The following is an 18,809-nucleotide window of genomic DNA, read 5'->3' as shown; positions in this document are numbered from 1 at the left end:
GATGGGATTAAAATGCTTTTTATTGAACAATACGGGAGATACGGGTACTCATCGCGGTCCGCATCGCCTTGTAACATCCGTGGCTCGGTGGTAAGCACTTTATATTTGAAATCTGAACGTTTATGTTTATGTGAGAGATGGCAATGTGAAAAAATCGAACACAACTTTAGACCAGGGGGACTCGGCACCATGACTGTCATGGTATGACAGTCATGTTTCAGGGCTAGGGGTCGATCCTGCTTGAAATGTAAAAGTGTGTCGTAAATGAATCAAAAGTAAAGCTTCTCTCTCATAGATATATATAAAGGCTAGATGACTCACCCGCGCTGCTGGCCAATGGAGTACGACGTTGCCACATGGCGGCCATCTTGAAACAGTCATTCATAACATTATGTCTATGGTGCATATACTTTAAAATAACCATAGCGTGCTCAATTTTCATCTGATTTTCAAACGGTTTGGTGTTTTGTAAACACCAAAGATGTAATAAATTTATAAAATTATAAAATAAAATAAAAAATAAAAAAACATGATTATAATTATAAGTATGCAGTATCATAACTACATCTTTGGTGTTTACAACACACCAAACCGTTTGAAAATCGGATGAAAATTGAGCACGCTATGGTTATTTCAAAGTATATGCACCATAGACATAATGTTATGAATGACTGTTTCAAGATGGCCGCGGTTGAGCTACGCTTGCGCCGTCCCCTTGAGCCATCTAGCCTTTATATATATCTATGTTCTCTCTCACCTGTACTCCTTGGTGTCATGTTGCACTTCTTCTTCTCGTCGTCTGTGTCGGTGCTGCTGAGACATGTTGATGATGATGATCACAGTTTAATGGAAGATAATAGATGATGAACACACAGCCTGTGTGGATCTGATTGTCTCTCTATACTGTGTCTGCTGCTCAAACCAAACCCGCGCCAACTGACTGACTGGGAAACGAACTGTACAACAAAGACCATGTGACCGGAAGGGGCGGGGTTCGAGGCGTTGCCAGATTTTTGCGAGAGAAACAAGCAACGGGGGTCTATGAAAACAAGCCCAAAAGAAGCGACCCCAGAGCCTGGCTCTGGAAGCGACTATATGAACCATACGGTCTATGCCAGGGGGTCTTCAACGTTTTCAGGCCAAGGACCCCCTAGCTGAGAGAGAGATGAAGAAGGGACCCCCCTCTATATCGTATAGAATTGTGTTTCAGATAAACTTTTGCTGCTCTTTTTTCCCCTCTTCTACGCCTATAACTCGTTGCCAAAAATAGCCGATCTACAAGCTCACAACGTACGCCTCGCAGTTTTGGCTTAAAGTTCTCCTCCGAAAAGGGATGCTAGGGTTCAAGTGGTTGTTGTAAAAAAAAAAATCCTATCACACAAAGATTTGGCGGGACCCCTGTTGAAGACCCCTGGTCTATGCTATGAACACTTTGAACTGAATAGCCGATCTACAAGCTCACAACGCGTCGAGAGCTTGTAGATCTGCTATTTTTCAAAGAAAAAGAAAAAAGGTGATTTATATTGGTCAAATAGAACCGAATTAGACCGAATTAGACCCGAAATTTTTTGTGCGGGGTTGTGCACGCACATGCACGCGCGTGCATGTGGGCCTCACCGTGAAACTCCCGCGGGGAGGCCCCGCGATTCTGCGTTACGCCACTGGTCCCTGGCACAAAATATTTTCAGATATGTGGACAAATACAATTTTGCATGGAAAAGTTTGAGAACCACCGATTAAAACAACGTTTAGGAAAGTAGCCCAAGCAACAAGCCCAAGAAAAACGCAACCCGCAATTACCAACATTTACAAGCAACTTTACAGAAAAACAAGCCCTAAGTCGCTTATAATAAGCGGACATGGCAACACTGCGGGCTTCCTGTGGCTGTCACCATGGAGACGGATTATGTTCCAAATTAAAGTCCTTTGGCGCCGACTAGTGTCTGTCTGTCGAAATCATCAGCTCTACAACATCGGTGCAGTTTGACAGGAGTCACAGTATGTTATCAATAATAACATTATTTTAATAATTATTAAAATAATTATAATGATGGGGTTTGTTTAACAATTATGATGTGGGGAGGGGGCGGGATAAAATGGGGGGGGAATTATAAAATAAAAAATAAAAATGGGAGAATTTCATATTTGTACAAGCACCATCATTTTGGAGTTTTCAAAAAGGGAAACAATTAAACAGTAGAGAAACATGAAAAAAAATGTAAAATCAAAGACATCAACGGTACATGTACCGTATATATATATATAATGGGGGCCTGCTTGGGGATCAGGAGGCCAAACCCCAGTATCAGGCCCCTGGGGACCAATTTTGTGTGTGTGTGTGTGTGTGTGTGTGTGTGTGTGTGTGTGTGTGTGTGTGTGTGTGTGTGTGTGTGTATGTGTGTGTGTGTGTGTGTGTGTGTGTGTGTGTGTGTGTGTGTGTGTGTGTGTGTGTGCGCGTGTGTGTGTGTGTGTACACAGAGATTACAGTCTTTCCGTGATGATTACAGTCACTGCAGCCAGGACGAGCAGTTCTTCATGGCGTCTATTTTGAAGTGACCGGAAGGACAGCCCTGAGGAGGCATCTCTGATACATGTCTCAGGTACAGGTACAGGTAGATCAACAACATCATTTTGGCGAACAGCACACAGAGACACAAACACCACCGAAACACAGACATTTTGTGCATGACCTTGTAAAATAATGAGTTTTTCAGGAGCACAAAGGTGACGCGAAGCTCAGCCTATCCGTGAAGCCAATGGGATGGATGGAATGGATAGACACAGATAGATGGATAATATAAAATGCAACAGTATTCACTCCACTCTTCAACTATCTGACAAGACTCTTTGCATCTGAGCGTTTGACCGTCACCACCCTTTATATAGTGCTTGGCTGGATGCTCGTGACATCTCACTGATGTCACGATAAGTTGGCTATGTCCATGTATAGAGATAGTGGCTGGATGCTCCTGACATCTTACTGATCTGTCAATAATAAATACCTCAAACGTCCTGTAGTATTATAAAATCTAATATCAATCCCCCCATGCCCCACACCTCTTGAGCCTCTTGATTCTCTGCCCATGCCAAATGTTCTTAATAACCCCCATTCATTTAAATCCAGAAATGGGCTGGGGATTCTTCATTTAAATATCAGAAGTCTACTTCGTCCAGGAAGGTTAGACCACCTGAAAATATTAGTTCAGCAGGCTGACCCGGATATATTAGTGCTAACTGAAACCTGGTTGAAAAAGTCTACCAATGACTCTAAGGCAGGGGTCTTCAACCTTTTCAGGCCAGGGACCCCCAAACTGATGGGGATATGGAGCAGGGACCCCCTACCTCGTAGGGTAGGGGGGGGGGCTACCACATATATTGTATATTTATGTATACAATTGTGTTTTATATTGCCTGCTCCTATACACACCTGCCCCATGTGCAAAATAAAAATTCTCTACAAAATATGTATAAACATACCATCTTATTGTGCATTGTGCCTCCATTTATCTGTTTGCTATGGATCCATGTTATGTTTAAAGACAATTTGACATTTGGGGGAAAAAAACATTTTTTTTTTTTTTTTTCAAACAAAAATATTGTTTAATCAAACAACAATTTCGCGGACCCCCTGCAGTACCTCCGCGGACCCCCTAGGGGTCGCGGACCCCCTGTTGAATACCTCTGCTCTAAGGTATCTCTGAGTGGTTTTAATTTGTTCAGGAAGGACAGATCTGGAAGGGCAGGTGGAGTAGCGACTTATGTAAAATCCCAATTCCCAGTCACAGTACTACATGCCACTGCTATCCCATCTGGCCTTGAAACCCTTGCTCTAAAAATAAACATAGGGTCAAATGATTCAATTACTGTACTAGGTATATACTGTACAGACCTCCTCCTGCAGACCCCTCTGCCCTAGATAAATTAGCTCAATTAATGGCTAAAATTTCTAACTCAGAGATTTTTATTTTATGTGATCTTAATTTGAACTGGCAGACTCCAGTATCTGACAAATTAAAAGATATCTGCAATAACCTTAATTTAACACAATTAATTAAGGATTGTACAAGGCCAAATACAAAAGATATCACTAGATCAACTTTGATTGATTTGATTCTCTGTAATAGAGAGGATAACATTACTGCTGCTGGTGTTTTTGAGCAGGGCATCAGCGACCATTGCCCAATAGCATGTGTCAGAAGCACTAAACAAAAAAGAACCCAACCACGAATAATCACCTAGAGAATTTTTTTATCTTTTAATGAACAAGCTTTTTTTAATTTTGTTTTATAGTGATATCCAATACACCTCAGCTATTCCAGATGCTGAATTAGCCCTGGAACATTTCCAGAAATCCTTCCTCCCAATTGTCAACAAACACGCACACTTAAAAAAGGTCAGAATAAAAAACAGACTAAGCCCTTGGTTTTCCCCAGACCTGTCAAAGGTCGCGAGTAAATACCCCTTTAGTTTTTGTTTCCTACTTTTTGTTTTTAATTATTAGAGAGACAGACATCAAGCCATATTCGAAAATAATAATCAAGTAGTCACCTCCTAGAATAATTGTGTGTAATGCTAATGTGTTGGAAAATAAAATAAAACCTCTTTGCACCACGTCCTTTTACATAAAAAAAAAAAAACTGTAGTCAATAATCATTAAAGCAGGTTTTTATTCTTATAGCATCATGTAGTGACTTAATTTCGTATGAATTTATCCCTCCATGATTTGCCTTAGTATCTGTGAAGTAGGCAATATTTCCATTTCAACGTTCTGCTAGATTCGAAGCAGATTTTGACAAACATCATACAATGTCAAAACTGCTGATTCCTGGAAGGCACTCGTTAGTATAGTATTTCAATGTTCCAACACCACCAACCGTTGAAAGATTAAATATGTTCTGATTGGCTCAGCAGATTACCCAATAGCGCGCTTCCCCTTTATCCTCAGACAGAAAGTGCAAAGTGTTTCTTATGAACTCAATAAAGATGTTGGCCAGTTCACATGGACAATACCCTGAGATTAAACTGAGACTTGAAAACAGAATAAAAACATAATTAGGAAACAGAGAATATCACAGGAATGCTTTTTTTTTTCTTGGCAGTAAAGAGGTAAACGATTTCAAATATTTTCCTATGGAGAAAAACACACGGGGAAGTATTTGTTCTAATAAATTCTAATTTAGCTCATCTTCTTTCTCACTACCTCTGGATTATGTTGAGCATAAAACTCCCAATGTGGATAAATGGTAGATGGTAAATAGTGCATTTATACATGTATAGCACATTTATGCAATGTCCATTACATTCACGTTTTCACACACCGATGGCGGAGGAAGCCATGCAAGGCACCGACCTGCTCATCGGGGTTCAGTGTCTTGCTCAAGGACACTTCGACACTAACTCTGGGGGAACCCGGGATCTAACAGGGAACCTGACGTCCCGAGACACTGCCGCCCCTACTAGACACATGATACTGTATTTCAAGATGAAATTCAAACCATATGGGTTTGTTTACATGTTGACGTTGCCGTTAGACTGGCCGTTAGCCAATGGCATTTCTTCGCTTCCACACTTCCCTGTACGTCAATGCAGTATTTACCCTGCAAGCACTTAAATCTCATATCTGGTGGGAATGTAAGCAGCAAACAGTCAAAGATAAAAAAAAACAATTTAGAGAAGTGGTCACACAACACCTTTAGGCCGAATGGTTATGGTAATACATATCCCAGGGAAAAATATATTTGAATATCTGTTATAAAGAACAGTAGAATATTCACGAATCCTTAATTAAAAAAGGTAGTGCAAGTGATATTTTATGATTAAAACCAAATATTTTTTGGGGGGGGTGAGTAATCATTGCTATTCGGTGTTTGTTCAACAACAGCTGTCTCTCCAGCACTTTTAATTCATAGGAAATACATTTTCAGGCAGGTTGCCAATTTCCTCCAATCAGGAGAGAGTACCCATTTATCAGCTTAATTTTATAGTGTTCCAGTTCCAATTTTGTCTGCTTTCTTTGTGTCATCACTTCCAATTCAACTTGTTTATCCTGTATGAGTTCTCTCTCCTGATTGGATAAAATTGATAACCCGACCGACCTGGAAAATGTATTTGATATTTACTAAAGAGCTAAAGAGACAGGAAGACCTCTGTTACTGAACACACATTATATAGCAATGATTACTATCAGAATATAGAGCTATTTAACATTTAGTTTAGCAAAACAATATCACTTACTGCACCTTTAGTATAAAAATAAATGAATTTAGAAGGCAATCTAGGACAGTGGTTTTCAAAGTGGGGTCCGGGGACCCCCAGGGTTCCTCGGGTGGGTTCCAGGGGGTCCCCAGAAAAAGCAGTACAGTAGCACCACCACAATCATTTTAACCACTTTATCCATTTATATGTTGGCTATTCAGAAATAGCAGATCTACAAGCTCACAGCGCATCACTCCATGCCGTGCTGCGAGCTTGTACATCTGGTATTTTTGAATATACTGTATTAGAAAGAATATCGAATAATTCCGATTTTAAACACAAATCTTCTCTTCTGGGGGGTCCCTGGCACAAAACCCTTTCAGATGGGGGGGGGGGGGGGGGTCCGTGGCCAAATACATATCAATTTGGGGGGTCCTTGGCACGAAAACCTTTGAGCACCACTGATCTAGGAGGTGGGAAAGTAGAGCTCTTTGGTCAACATGGAGACGATACACGGGATCTGCTTCTGCCCGTCGAATCCTGGCAGGTTGGAGTTGGAATGGAAGTCCACCGCTACCTTCCGGTTGACCCGGATCATGATCCGCATCAGCTCCAGCTCCTTGCCGTGGCGCTGGACCATCTCACACAGAGCCTGCATGAACCAGGAGCCCTGGGCACTGTTCCTCCACGAGTAGTATCCTGGAGAATGACACAACAGGTTGAGAACATTGTCGTTTTTCCACCTCACCACCTAGCACTCACCTCTTCAGACTCCACCTCACCCCCTAGCACTCACCTCTTCAGACTCCACCTCACCCCCTAGCACTCACCTCTTCAGACTCCACCTCAACCCCTAGCACTCACCTCTTCAGACTCCACCTCACCCCCTAGCACTCACCTCTTCAGACTCCACCTCACCCCCTAGCACTCACCTCTTCAGACTCCACCTCAACCCCTAGCACTCACCTCTTCAGACTCCACCTCGCCCCCTAGCACTCACCTCTTCAGACTCCACCTCAACCCCTAGCACTCACCTCTTCAGACTCCACCTCACCCCCTAGCACTCACCTCTTCAGACTCCTCCTCACCCCCCTAGCACTCACCTCTTCAGACTCCACCTCACCCCCTAGCACTTCACTCTCCCCGTGCACCTTCCTGCCACCTTTGATTGATGCCAGCGACTGACCAAGATATGGCTACAATGCAGACTAGTACTCGTTATTATCGTTTATCGTGATAAAAAACACAATTGTATCACGAGAGATTAAAATTTATCGTGAAATTGTGGTGGAATTGGTCCCATCCCTAAAGCAGACATATCGTTGTCACTCGTTCATCATGTCTTTCGTTTCTTAGATTTGTTTTTCTCAACGTCATTTAGACAGGTGCTAGGTTCATCGTTTGCCTGGGTATCCTATGGTTTCAATGCACAGAATGTCATTTAGATAGCATGTTGTTCAGACAGATGCCATGTCCATGGTTAACCCGGGAGCCTAGTTTCTTGGAGGCACTACACTGTTAGTCAGGGGATATTAGCAGAATATTTTCCAATCTTGGAATAAATTCCTTACCAAAAAAAATCTTCACCAATGTGTTTGTAAAGGTGTCTAGTAACACATCTCACAAAGACTGAAATGCAGTTTCCCTAGGGGAATTTTTGACAGCTCCTTAAAGTTGGGGTACCCACCATAACCTTGGTTTAAAAAAAATCAAAAAAAAAATCAAATTTTAATTCTGTTTTAAGTAGCATATGAGGGGTCTAAACTAGGGTGTTTTTATGATTCTGAATCTATTGCAAGCATTTGTTTTGCACCAAAACCACTCCTTGGGCTAAAAACGGCCATAGCCATCCTTTTCCAGGTATACCTTTTGTGTAAAAAGCCCATTGAGATTGGTCCGTTTTTAGCCCAAGGAGTGGTTTTGGTGCAAAACAAATGCTTGCAATGGATTCAGAATCATAAAAACACCCTAGTTTGACCCCTCACATGCTACTTAAAACAGAATTAAATTTAGATTTTTTTAAAACCAAGGTTATGGTGGGTTAGCCTGGTAAACCCTCCCTCCGGAAATCTCATTTCCATTTGATTTCAGGAGTGAGTCTGGCCTGATCCGCCTTTCTGCAATATTGGCTGTGCTGGAGTTGGGCGGGAGTAATACCGTTGACTGACAACCCCTTCAGCCAATGATAATTTTTCCCCTTCAGCCAATCAGCAGTTCACCAGTCTTAATGTGACGCAACGAGACTTTTGAGACAGCCATACCCAAAATGGGTTGCCTTTTTCGGATACAATGGTGTCACTGCCCGCCCCTACCGGTTCTCTAAATTTTTATTTTTAAATAGGCTTTGTCATGATTAATTGACCACATATATGAAGTTAAACAACTAAATTCTATCCAAACGATATCTTATAAGTAAATTCCGTGCCTCAAAATAGAAGTTAGAGAGCTTTTTGAAGTAAAAAAATAGCGGAGAATTGGCCGCACAAGAAAAAGATGGCTGCCGTTCGTGTTTTGGGCTCACTCGAACTCGCCACCTGATTGGCCAACGTAAGCTGTCAATCACAGAACAATGAGCGACGACGCTGATAGGCTCGGCCGTTTGGCATACACAGCCAATATTGCAGAAAGGCGGATCAGGCCAGACTCACTCCTGAAATCAAATGGAAATGAGATTTCCGGAGGGAGGGTTTACCAGGCTAATGGTGGGTACCCCAACTTTAAGGAGCTGTCAAAAATTCTCCTAGGGAAACTGCATTTCAGTCTTTGTGAGATGTGTTACTAGACACCTTTACAAACACATTGGTGAAGATTTTTTTTGGTAAGGAATTTATTCCAAGATTTTTTTAATATCCCCTGACTATGTGTTCTCTCTGCATTCTATTCATGTGATTATTTACGCCCAGAATGTCATGACTCACCTGGTGCAGTGGAGTAAGCATACAGGAAGTCTGCCTCCACAGGAATCCTGCATTCTTCTGACGGGACGCTCACACTGTCTGTCTGAATGCAACTGTCTGACTCAATGCCAGGGTCCAAGTCTGTGCCACGACATGCCTGGTAAACACAGGGGCACCATGGTTAAAAGTGAATTGCGCCGGATTCCCTCCCCCGAACACGGGCCAGTTGTGTTCGCGTTGACGCTCGACAAAGCCGGAAGCACCACGGTGGATTTGGAACCCACAACCTCCGCGGTGGTGGGCAGGCACTCTACCACTCGAGTGCCCCCTTAAAACCCTGCTAACTACTCAATTCTCAAGCCATAACAGGGTGGACAACGTAATAATAGAAATGTCCACCAAAGTGCTTGACCACTTGAGCACTAAACACACTGGGTCGTTCTTCCCCGTTTCATGTCAAGGACATGCCCACAGTGCAGTGGAGGAAAAAGTACTCAAATGTTTTACTTAAGTAAAAGTATCAATACTGCAATGTAAGTAAAAGTCCGGAATTAAAAATTTACTTGAGTAAAAGTACAAAAGTATTGGCATCAAAATGTACTTAAAGTACCAAAAGTACTCATTAATGCAGAATGTCCCATTTGCTATTTGAAAATAGCAGATCTACAAGCTCACAACGCGTCGCATCGCGAAGCGTTGTGAGCTTGTAGATCGGCTATTTTCAAATAGCCGAAATATATATATAGAGCTTAAGTGGTTAATGAATGTTTAGTAATAAAAACCTAAATAAAAAAGTAACACAAATGATTGTAGTGAAAAAATTGGAAATACTCCACTAAAGTAAAAATAAATACCCCAAAATGTTACTTAAGTAAATGTACTTAGTTACTTTACACCACTGCCACAGTGGCATCACAAATTATTACATTATCATCAATCCATAGCTAGGTCTGTGTGTGTGTGTGTGTGTGTGTGTGTGTGTGTGTGTGTGTGTGTGCGTGTGTGCGTGTGTGCGTGTGTGTGCGTTTGTGCGACTGACCTGTATGAAGAAGAGTTTGGGTTTCCCCACCAGACTCCTACAGAGGTCTCCTCTGAACATTTGCGTCAGTGTTTTCAGCTCTACGTGGTCGTCTGTTCCATAGATCTTCCCATCGTCTCCATGGCTCAACATCACGCACACGAACGACGCACGGCGACTGTGGTCGTCCTTAGATACTGTAAGAGGAATAAAAGGACAGAGAGACACATTCTTTACATGTGTCCAGACTAGTGTTGATTTTGACAGCAAATTTTGATTCAGTTTTAGTCAGTCTTTTGAATCAAATTCTATTTAGTTTTAGTCATATGAAATCTTTTACTTTTAGTCTAGTTTTAGTCGACTTAATATCATGAGATTATAGCCGACTAAATCTACAGTTGATTTAGTCGACTAAAATGTATGTTGGCGGTGCCTTGATGGCGTCGTAATGGCTGATTTTACACTTGGTTGCATGCTGAAAATAGCCGATCCACAAGCTCTTGTCTTGATCTACAAGCGTTGTGAGCTTGTAGATCTGCTGTTTTCAGAGCGCAACACCCGAGCGCAAACAAACATAAAATAACTTGTCTTTTAGTTCTACTGGATCTCTTCTCCACTAGTCCCTCACTAACGTTTTAGTCTAGTTTTTAATTGTTCACCAAATTGTCAATATACTTTGTCTCAGTTTTAGTCATCATAGCTTAGTTTTTATTTAGTTTACATCAGTGAAAAAAGGTAGTCGACGAAAAAATTTCGTCATAGTTTTAGTCGGCGAAATCAACACTGGCGCAGACCTATTCTTTCCAGCTCTGGTTGAGACTGGTCTCGGGGGAGGCATTCTACTAGGGATTATTGGGATCGTTAATTGGGAACAGGTGGTGGAGGTGAACGGAACCCTGTCCTCGCCCCTCCCAGTGAGCTGTGGCGTTCCTCAAGGAAGCATACTCGGGCCTTTACTGTTCCTAATATATGTGATATAATTCAATTTTATTAAAGTGTCAAGTTGTCTCAAGACACTTTACATATACATGTTGGAAAGTAACTAAGTACATTTACTTAAGTACTGTACTTAAGTACAATTTTGAGGTATTTGTACTTTACTTGAGTATTTCCAATTTCCAATACTTTCACTTCTACTCCACTACATCTCAGAGGCAAATATTGTACTTTTACTCCACTACAATTATTTGAAAACTTTAGTTACTAGTTACTTTGCAGATATAAATTATTATATTATAAAACATACATTAACCACTTTAGCCCTATTTTATACATAGGCTATTTGAAAATAGCAGATCTACAAGCTCACAACGCGTCGCATCGCGACGCGTTGTGAGCTTGTAGATCGGCTATTTTCAAATATTTAGTACTTTTACTTTTGGTACTTTAAGTACATTCTGATACCAATACTTTAGTACTTTTACTCAAGTACATTTTAAATTCCGTACTATTACTTGTAACGGAGTACTTCTACATTGCAGTATTGATACTTTTACTTAAGTAAAGAATTTGAGTACTTTTTCCACCACTGCAACATATTTACATTTAACGACATGAAATCAGCTTGTGACTGAAAATTGTTCTTGTTCGCCGGTCTGTTGAAGACAAGACCCATGGAAGAGGGTTTCTTAGCTGTGACATGGTCTGGTAAATGTGTAATAATGATAATAAAGGGGCGCCCGCTGGCCTATAGCGGTCCAGGTGCATACTGTACCACATTATGCCGGTAATCCAGCTTGACAGCGTGTCGCGGGTAACACGTAAAGGCAGAAAAAGCCCCCAAAAAAATAACTTTAAAAAAATAATAATCATAATAAACATACTGTTGTATAACAGGGCTTTCATCTGTTGTGTAGTCTGGTCGTTGGCCACTTTGGTCTCGTAGCCGAGCCCACGGAAGGTCTTCATGGCATTGGCCGCATCAACGTCTGTGCCGTTACGGACATTCATCCCTGTATATACACACACACACACACACACACACACACACACACACACACACACACACACACACACACACACACACACACACACACACACACACACACACACACACACACACACACACACACACACACACACACACACACACACACACACACACACACACACACACACACACACACACACAATAAAAGATTGTTCCATTATCCAAGTATACATAACTCAAAGACTGTGTGTTCATGGCATGGTTATTAGAGTTAACTACAACTAAACTAAAACTATGTGTGGGGGAAAAACTGTCTAGTTATCTGAAATTTTTTTTTACAAGACAATTAAAATAACAATACAACAATATACACACGTAAAATGTCTTTAGTTTTGGTCTTTGTCAATTTGTCAACACGACAACTATGACAGGGCATTGGTGCATAATCTGTCGCGGTCAGGCAGAAACCTTGAATCTCCATATTTCAACTTTTTAGGGTTTTGTTTCCCGTAAATTGATGCCCTACTTCATACATACAAAGAGTGTAACTTGTTAAATCTTGAACTAACAACCAATTTTGAAACTAATTAAAAAAACGAAACTAAAACCAGATATTTTGGTTTCATTTAGTTCACAGTACCCGTGTTCCTGTGGAAGTTCTTGTTGTTGATGATGATGCAGACGCCCATGCTGGGGTAGTCCATGTTGTAGCGGTACTGGTCCGAGGAGGGTACGGCATCAGATTCAACCCCATCGTCTGTCGTGTTGCTACTGGCCTTGGGCGCCTGAGGGTCGCTGCATGGACGCACATTTTAAGTAAAAGGAACCGTTAAGGTTACATTCACAAAATCAGGGCACATGTCTTCATGATACAATAAGTATATCACTCAGTACTCTACAGGTATAAGTAAGTGTCTCCGCCATATGTGGTGGTGGCTAGTGGCTACCAATTATGGCAGAGACAGCACAGTACTTTGCCAGCCTTTTCGCCTCCTTTTTGAGCATCCCAAGTTGTTGAAACCCTCTAACAACCAGTCTGTGGGTATAATGTCCTATAGGCTGCCAAATATTTTAAAAAAATAGTCTAGCACCTATAGGCCAGCTCTGAGATGGTATGTAGAGTTGGTTGGTATTTAATGACCGTGGTCATAAAGGCTTCCTCTAGGCTAAAGGTTAAAGGTGCAGGCTATCTCCAAACACACACACACACACACACACACACACACACACACACACACACACACACCTCAGTCAACCAGAGAAGCTAGTTTTCCCGACGGCCTAATTACAGTTCTTGCATATTCACCCCCCCCCACCCCCCAGGGGATAAACAAACAAAAGCAGAACCTCAATGGGGCGTGTGCAAAAAAATAAGCATACAATGTCACGAAACCCTTTTGGAATGCAACAACAAACCAACCATGCAATGGTGTAACACCATGACTGATGTAGCATAGCAGGGCTGGGCCAGAGCCTTATATTAGAGCAGGGGTCTTCAACGTTTTCAGGCCAAGGACCCCCTAGCTGAGAGAGAGATGAAGCAGGGACCCCCCTCCTCTATATTGTATAAAATTGTGTTTCAGATTCAACTTTTTTTTGTTTACTTGGTTTGCTCTTTTTTCCCTCTACACCTATACCTCTTTGGGGATGCTATAGGGTTCAAGTGGTTACGGTAAAAATAAAACATATCACACAAAGATTTGGCGGACCCCCTGTAGTAACTCTGAGGACCCCCTAGGGGTCCCGGACCCCCTGTTGAAGACCCCTGTATTAGAGAGTTCTGCCACTAAGGGGCAGAAACAGCGTCGGTCACGTGGTAAACATGTAAACTGGAAATAGTGACAAACGCCCATAGACTCCAATGCATTCCGTAAACTTCCGGGTTTAGGGCTTTGTCACTATTGGCCAATAGAAGGCTATATGTAGAAGACCTGGCCCGAAGAAGTGACGTAACTCTCCTTGAATGTCTCTGGACTGGGCCATTAACCGATACCTAGGTTTTGTGGTAGTGGTAGTGGACAATAGTAATAATAATACTAGTTATTATTACCTCGACAAATAAGTGCGTCTGTTGAAATGACCGTGTTTCATCATGCTAAATTGCAGTTTGTTTGCGGGATTGAAAATCTGAAGTAGGTGAGCGTTGCTTTGTTGAAGGTTTCATAGAGTTGTACTTTAGTTTAGTAGGACTATGTAATCCGTTATTCAGTGAATAACTACTAATACTAGAACCTGTTCTGAACTTGTTAAATCCAGAACTGACAAACCAATTTTGAAACTGAAACTAAATATGTTTTTAAACTAAACTGGAAGTAGCAAACCACCTCAGTGATAACCTTGGTGATATCCCCTCCACCCGCCCGGTGAGATCACCCCCTCTCTCGCATTGTAATTCTAATAAGTAGGGTGTGGTTGTTAAGAGTCATTCAACTGATACCTGTCGCAGCTCCTTTTTAAGAATATTTATTTACTCTAGTAGAGTAAATATTGTAGCTAGTACAGCTGTGTGTGTGTGTGTGTGTGTGTGTGTGTGTGTGTGTGTGTGTGTGTGTGTGTGTGTGTGTGTGTGTGTGTGTGTGTGTGTGTGTGTGTGTGTGTGTGTGTGTCATTACTATAATTGTGAGGACCAAATGTCCCCGCAAGAATAGTAGAAATAGACGTTGTGAGGACCATTTTCCTGGTCACACCTCACAAGTAAAATTGTTGTTATATCATAATTATTTTTAATTTAGGTTTACAATTAGGAAAAGATTCATGTTGGGGTTAGGATTATGATTAGGTATTTAGATGGTTAGATGTAGGTGTTAGGCTTATAGAGCTTTCCCTATTTTATACTTCGATGTCACACACATAAGAATTGCTGATCTACAAGCCCACAACGCACCACAACGCGCCACAACGCGCCACAGCGTGACGCGTTGTGAGCTTGCGGATCTGCAATTTTTCAATGCTGTCCTAAAATGTTGATGTCCTCACGAGTATAGCAATAAAAACGTGTGTGTGTGTGTGTGTGTGTGTGTGTGTGTTCAGCGGAGATGTACCTCTTCTTCATTGAGAATCCAAAGGCGTCGACAGCATCTCCTCCAGCATTGTTCCCAGTATCTGCATCACATTCGGACGACATGGTGATCCCACAACTTTATGCAAATAAACTGTGGAGGAAATATATAAACATGGCGGTTAAAACAATGAAAGGATGATGAGCCTTGAAGTATATAGACCAGGGGTCTTCAACAGGGGGTCCGGGACCCCTAGGGGGTCCTCAGAGTTAATACAGGGGGTCCACCAAATCTTTGTGTGAAAGATTATTTTTTTTACATTAACCACTTGAACCCTCGCATCCCTTTTCTGAAGAGAACTTTAGCCAAAAATAGCAGATCTACAAGCTCACAACGCCTCGCGCTGCGAGGCGTTGTGAGCTTGTAGATCGGCTATTTTTGACAAAGAGTTATAGAGCATCGCAGTTCCCGCCCACTTCCTGGTTCCACTTCAAAATACTCAATGCATTTTTCCCAATGACATTTCCAAAAATATTTATATCAATTCATTTAAGCCTAGAATCAAGCCATCCAGGGTCCTGGTGAATCATGACCATAAAACATTTTTTTCTGTGATTTATTTTATTTTATATTTAATTAAATGATATACTATATTTAATAAATACCCTTTGTTTTGCCGTTTTCAAAAAAGTTTTTTCACAGAATCAAACGTTTTATGGTCATGATTCACCAGGACCCTGGATGGCTTGATTCTAGGCTTAAAATAATTGATATAAATATTTTTGGAAATGTCAATGGGAAAAATGCATTGAGTATTTTGCAGTGGAACCCGGAAGTGGCCGCAACTGCGATGCTCTATAGCAGGTGCAGAGGGGAAAAAGAGCAGCAAAAGTTTTATCTGAAACACAATTGTATACGATATAGAGGGGGTCCCTGCTTCATCTCTCTCTCAGCTAGGGGGTCCTTGGCCTGAAAACGTTAAAGACCCCTGATATAGACTAGTAAATACATTTGTGGACTATAGCACTCAACCCCAGTACTTGAGTCACACTAGTATAGACACTCCTCCTGGTCAAATATGACTCCACTACAAGAAAGTTGCTCCGTCACATTTTTGTACTTGAGTGCTTGTTGCTTCATGCTTCAAAAAAAAGGCACTCAATCAAAAGCACACGCTTTTAAAAATGCTCAACCACCCAAACCCCCGAATCCGTATTGCGGGGAAAGCTTTCGCTGAAAACAGCAGATCGACAAGCTCACACGACGCCACGCAACGATCGGCTGTTTTCAGCGAAAGCTTCCCCCCACAATAACAGAAAAGACACACAAGTATTGAGCCCTGAGGGTCTCCGGTTAACCTATATGGGGTTTGAGTGGTTCATTATTCAAAAGTACAAATAACAAAGTACATTTTTTTTAATTTTTATATCAATGCATTGAAGCATTTTACAGAAATGTTCAACAATAGTGAAAATAGCAGATCTACTGTACAAGCTTATCAATATCTGGATCTAAAATTATGAGCAGTCATGCATTCCCAAGTGTGTTCCTAGGAAATTGATTCAAGTTCCTACATGAAAGAGCAGCATGCAGACAGTAATGTTGCGTCACTCTGCATTTCAGTGTCAGTGAGTGAGTCCACAGACACGCATTAAATGTTGCAGCATGAAATTATTTCTGTAAATTATGAACAACATATTTTATCCCTCAACACTGTGTGGTAAATTACAATAAAAGTTCAAAGCTCAAATGAACCCAGCTGCTGAACTAACACTTTGAAGTTAGTTAGCTCAACTGAAAGTGAAACTGAGATCATTTCAACATACTGCATGTGTCATACTGTACTTTCATCATAGTTTACGTGTGTTAGGCCAAGATCCAAGATCTAGCCCTAGAATGGCATATATATATATATATATATATATATATATATATATATATATATATATATATATATATATGTATGATATCAAAGCCATTCTAGGGCTAGCCAAGATCCACATGGACTTTTACATTAATTACATGACAAACTATGATAGGTACAACTGTAATACTAATATCCACATTTTTCAGTATATTTATTGTGCAGCACAATACAAGAGGAGCAGTAGCCACAATTATACACTGCCATTGTGTTTTGTATGAATTGTTCAGTAAACTTGTTATTTTGTCATCTTTTTAAACAAGCCACCACTCCACCACAATCAATGACAATTTCATTTTAAGTTCAGTAGGAGATACAAAGTCTCCATGTCAGTCAGCCCCATTATGAACCTCTACCTCCGCTATAGAGCTCCGAGATGAGGTTCCACTGCACCGGGTACCGGAATCGGGAGAACACCGGCAGGGTCCGTGGATTACCCTTTTTCTCCACATCGTATCCAAAAACTAATGATAGTCCCATAACCCTACAGATGTTTGAGGATTTTGCGGAACCCTAACTTTTTATTGCGGGGCGAAACAACCGCTTAAATCGCTTATTTAGTCAGCCCGTGGCCATGTTTTCCCATTGTAGCTGAACCGGGAGCAGTACTGGCACCTGACGTAGGGGGTTCTTCCGGGTTGAATGGGAAACATGGCCACAGGCTGACTAAATAAGCGATTTAAGCGGTTGTTTCGCCCCGTTCTAAAAAGTTAGGGTTCCGCAAAATCCTGAAACATCCGTAGAGTCAGGGGACTATCATTGGTTTTTGGATACGATGTGGCGAAAAGGGTAATCCACGGACCCTTTTGCCGGTGTTCTACCGATTCCGGAAGACATCCTAGTGGAACCTCGTCTCGGAGCTGTATAGCGGAGTGAGAGGGTCGTAATGGGGCTAGTAGTAGTTGCGCCCCGGACCGGTGTGGGTGTCGCGCACCGAACAGAGCAGATCTACAAGCCCTCAACGTGAGATTGTAGATCTGCACTTTTCGTTTAAGGCATAAAGTTGAAGTTTTCCTGTTCTTAGAACTAGGCCATTACAACCACTAGCAATCACATGCAGCCATGGTAACTTTCATCCACACAAAACTAAAATATACATTACTGTCATGCAAATGGCATTTTCTAGACATTTAAGAATATTATTGAAGAACATTTAAGGAAACCAACCTACTTTGTTGTTGACTAGTCACTGGTACAGCAGCAGCTGAGAGATAACCTTCCCTTCTGGAGTCTGCACTACTTATAAGGAAATGCTCTGCATACTACTTAGGCTATAGATCCCATAGGCCGGAGGGACGCTCTGCGATTTGATTGGCCTGGCAACCTAATCGTTATGGAAACGGGGCGGGGGGGGGGGGGGGGGGTGTTAAACCTGTAGCAACCTGTGGAACCAGTGTGTACTTTGGACAGGGGTGGGGTGATACGTGATACCACAAGATAAAAAATACTCTATTACAAGTAAAAGGCCTGTATTCACGGTTGTACTTGAGTAAAAAGTGCAAAAGTATTGGCATTACAGTACCAAAGTAGGCTAAATGAAGTTTTTCTAAAATAGCAGAAGTATAAAATAGGACTTAAGTGGGTAATGCAATATTTTGTATTGATAATCAAATCTGCAAAGTAAGAATGAGAATTGTCTAATAATGAGAAGAACACAGGTTTGATAATACAACACACAAGTATGAACCAATAATTATTGTAGTTTTATAGTATCTTTCCTGAGTTTTTATTTTAATTTTTCAGTTAGTTTACTTTCAGTTAGATGAACGTGTGGGTTGGCTAGTTTCACACTGACAAAGGCTGGATTCTTGTAAAGACATGGAGGAGTAAAATAAACTAACCCACT

General features: G+C 41.4%; 3 protein-coding genes across 7 annotated transcripts in view; 1 reads left to right on the top strand and 2 right to left on the bottom strand.

Annotated features, from left to right (window-relative positions):
• The window catches only part of slbp (stem-loop histone mRNA binding protein), a 234,777-nt gene extending 233,852 nt beyond the window's left edge, over nt 1-925 (bottom strand). For all 3 annotated transcript variants that reach the window (XR_013932202.1, XM_080415327.1, XM_080415328.1), the window contains exon 1: nt 758-925. Coding sequence is in view for 2 of the 3 variants with exons in the window: in XM_080415327.1 (XP_080271453.1) it covers nt 758-822 (65 nt within the window). In the remaining variant the exon portion in view is untranslated. The remainder of the gene's footprint in view (nt 1-757) is intronic.
• Nucleotides 1-18,809, top strand: part of polr1a (RNA polymerase I subunit A) — a 445,779-nt gene that overhangs the window by 324,937 nt on the left and 102,033 nt on the right. The window lies entirely within an intron of this gene.
• LOC308075417 (caspase-3-like) lies at nt 4,650-18,227 on the bottom strand. 3 transcript variants are annotated; one of them, XR_013932194.1, is made up of 8 exons: nt 18,135-18,227; nt 15,082-15,192; nt 12,681-12,835; nt 11,934-12,062; nt 10,132-10,307; nt 9,114-9,249; nt 6,571-6,894; nt 4,650-6,460 (listed from the first exon to the last, which is right to left on the bottom strand). XR_013932194.1 is itself a non-coding variant. In XM_080415291.1 (7 exons), exons 2-7 carry the CDS (start codon nt 15,162-15,164, stop codon nt 6,662-6,664), a joined length of 912 nt encoding a protein of 303 aa, XP_080271417.1. In that variant the 5' UTR covers nt 15,165-15,192; nt 18,131-18,227; the 3' UTR covers nt 4,650-6,661. The 3 variants fall into 3 exon arrangements, 2 of the variants coding, with proteins under 2 accessions (XP_080271417.1, XP_080271416.1); XM_080415291.1 differs by having other exon boundaries at nt 4,650-6,894; nt 18,131-18,227; XM_080415290.1 differs by having other exon boundaries at nt 4,650-6,894.

This window comes from Gymnoscopelus braueri (assembly GCF_963280865.1).
Source record: "Gymnoscopelus braueri genome assembly, chromosome: 20".
Lineage (NCBI taxonomy): Eukaryota > Metazoa > Chordata > Actinopteri > Myctophiformes > Myctophidae > Gymnoscopelus > Gymnoscopelus braueri.
The sequence above is the reverse complement of the archived record's forward strand: the minus strand, read 5'-3'. Positions and strand labels throughout refer to the sequence as shown.

Excerpts from the sequence above, each read along its gene's own strand:
- LOC308075417 (XM_080415291.1), bottom strand. The coding sequence starts at position 15,164 with ATGTCGTCCGAATGTGATGCAGATACTGGGAACAATGCTGGAGGAGAT. Across the intron at positions 10,308-11,933 it reads GAAAGCCCTGTTATACAACA|TATCTAAGGACGACCACAGT; the intron begins GTATGTTTATTA and ends TTCCTCTTACAG. Across the intron at positions 9,250-10,131 it reads CCAAACTCTTCTTCATACAG|GCATGTCGTGGCACAGACTT; the intron begins GTCAGTCGCACA and ends TGTGTTTACCAG.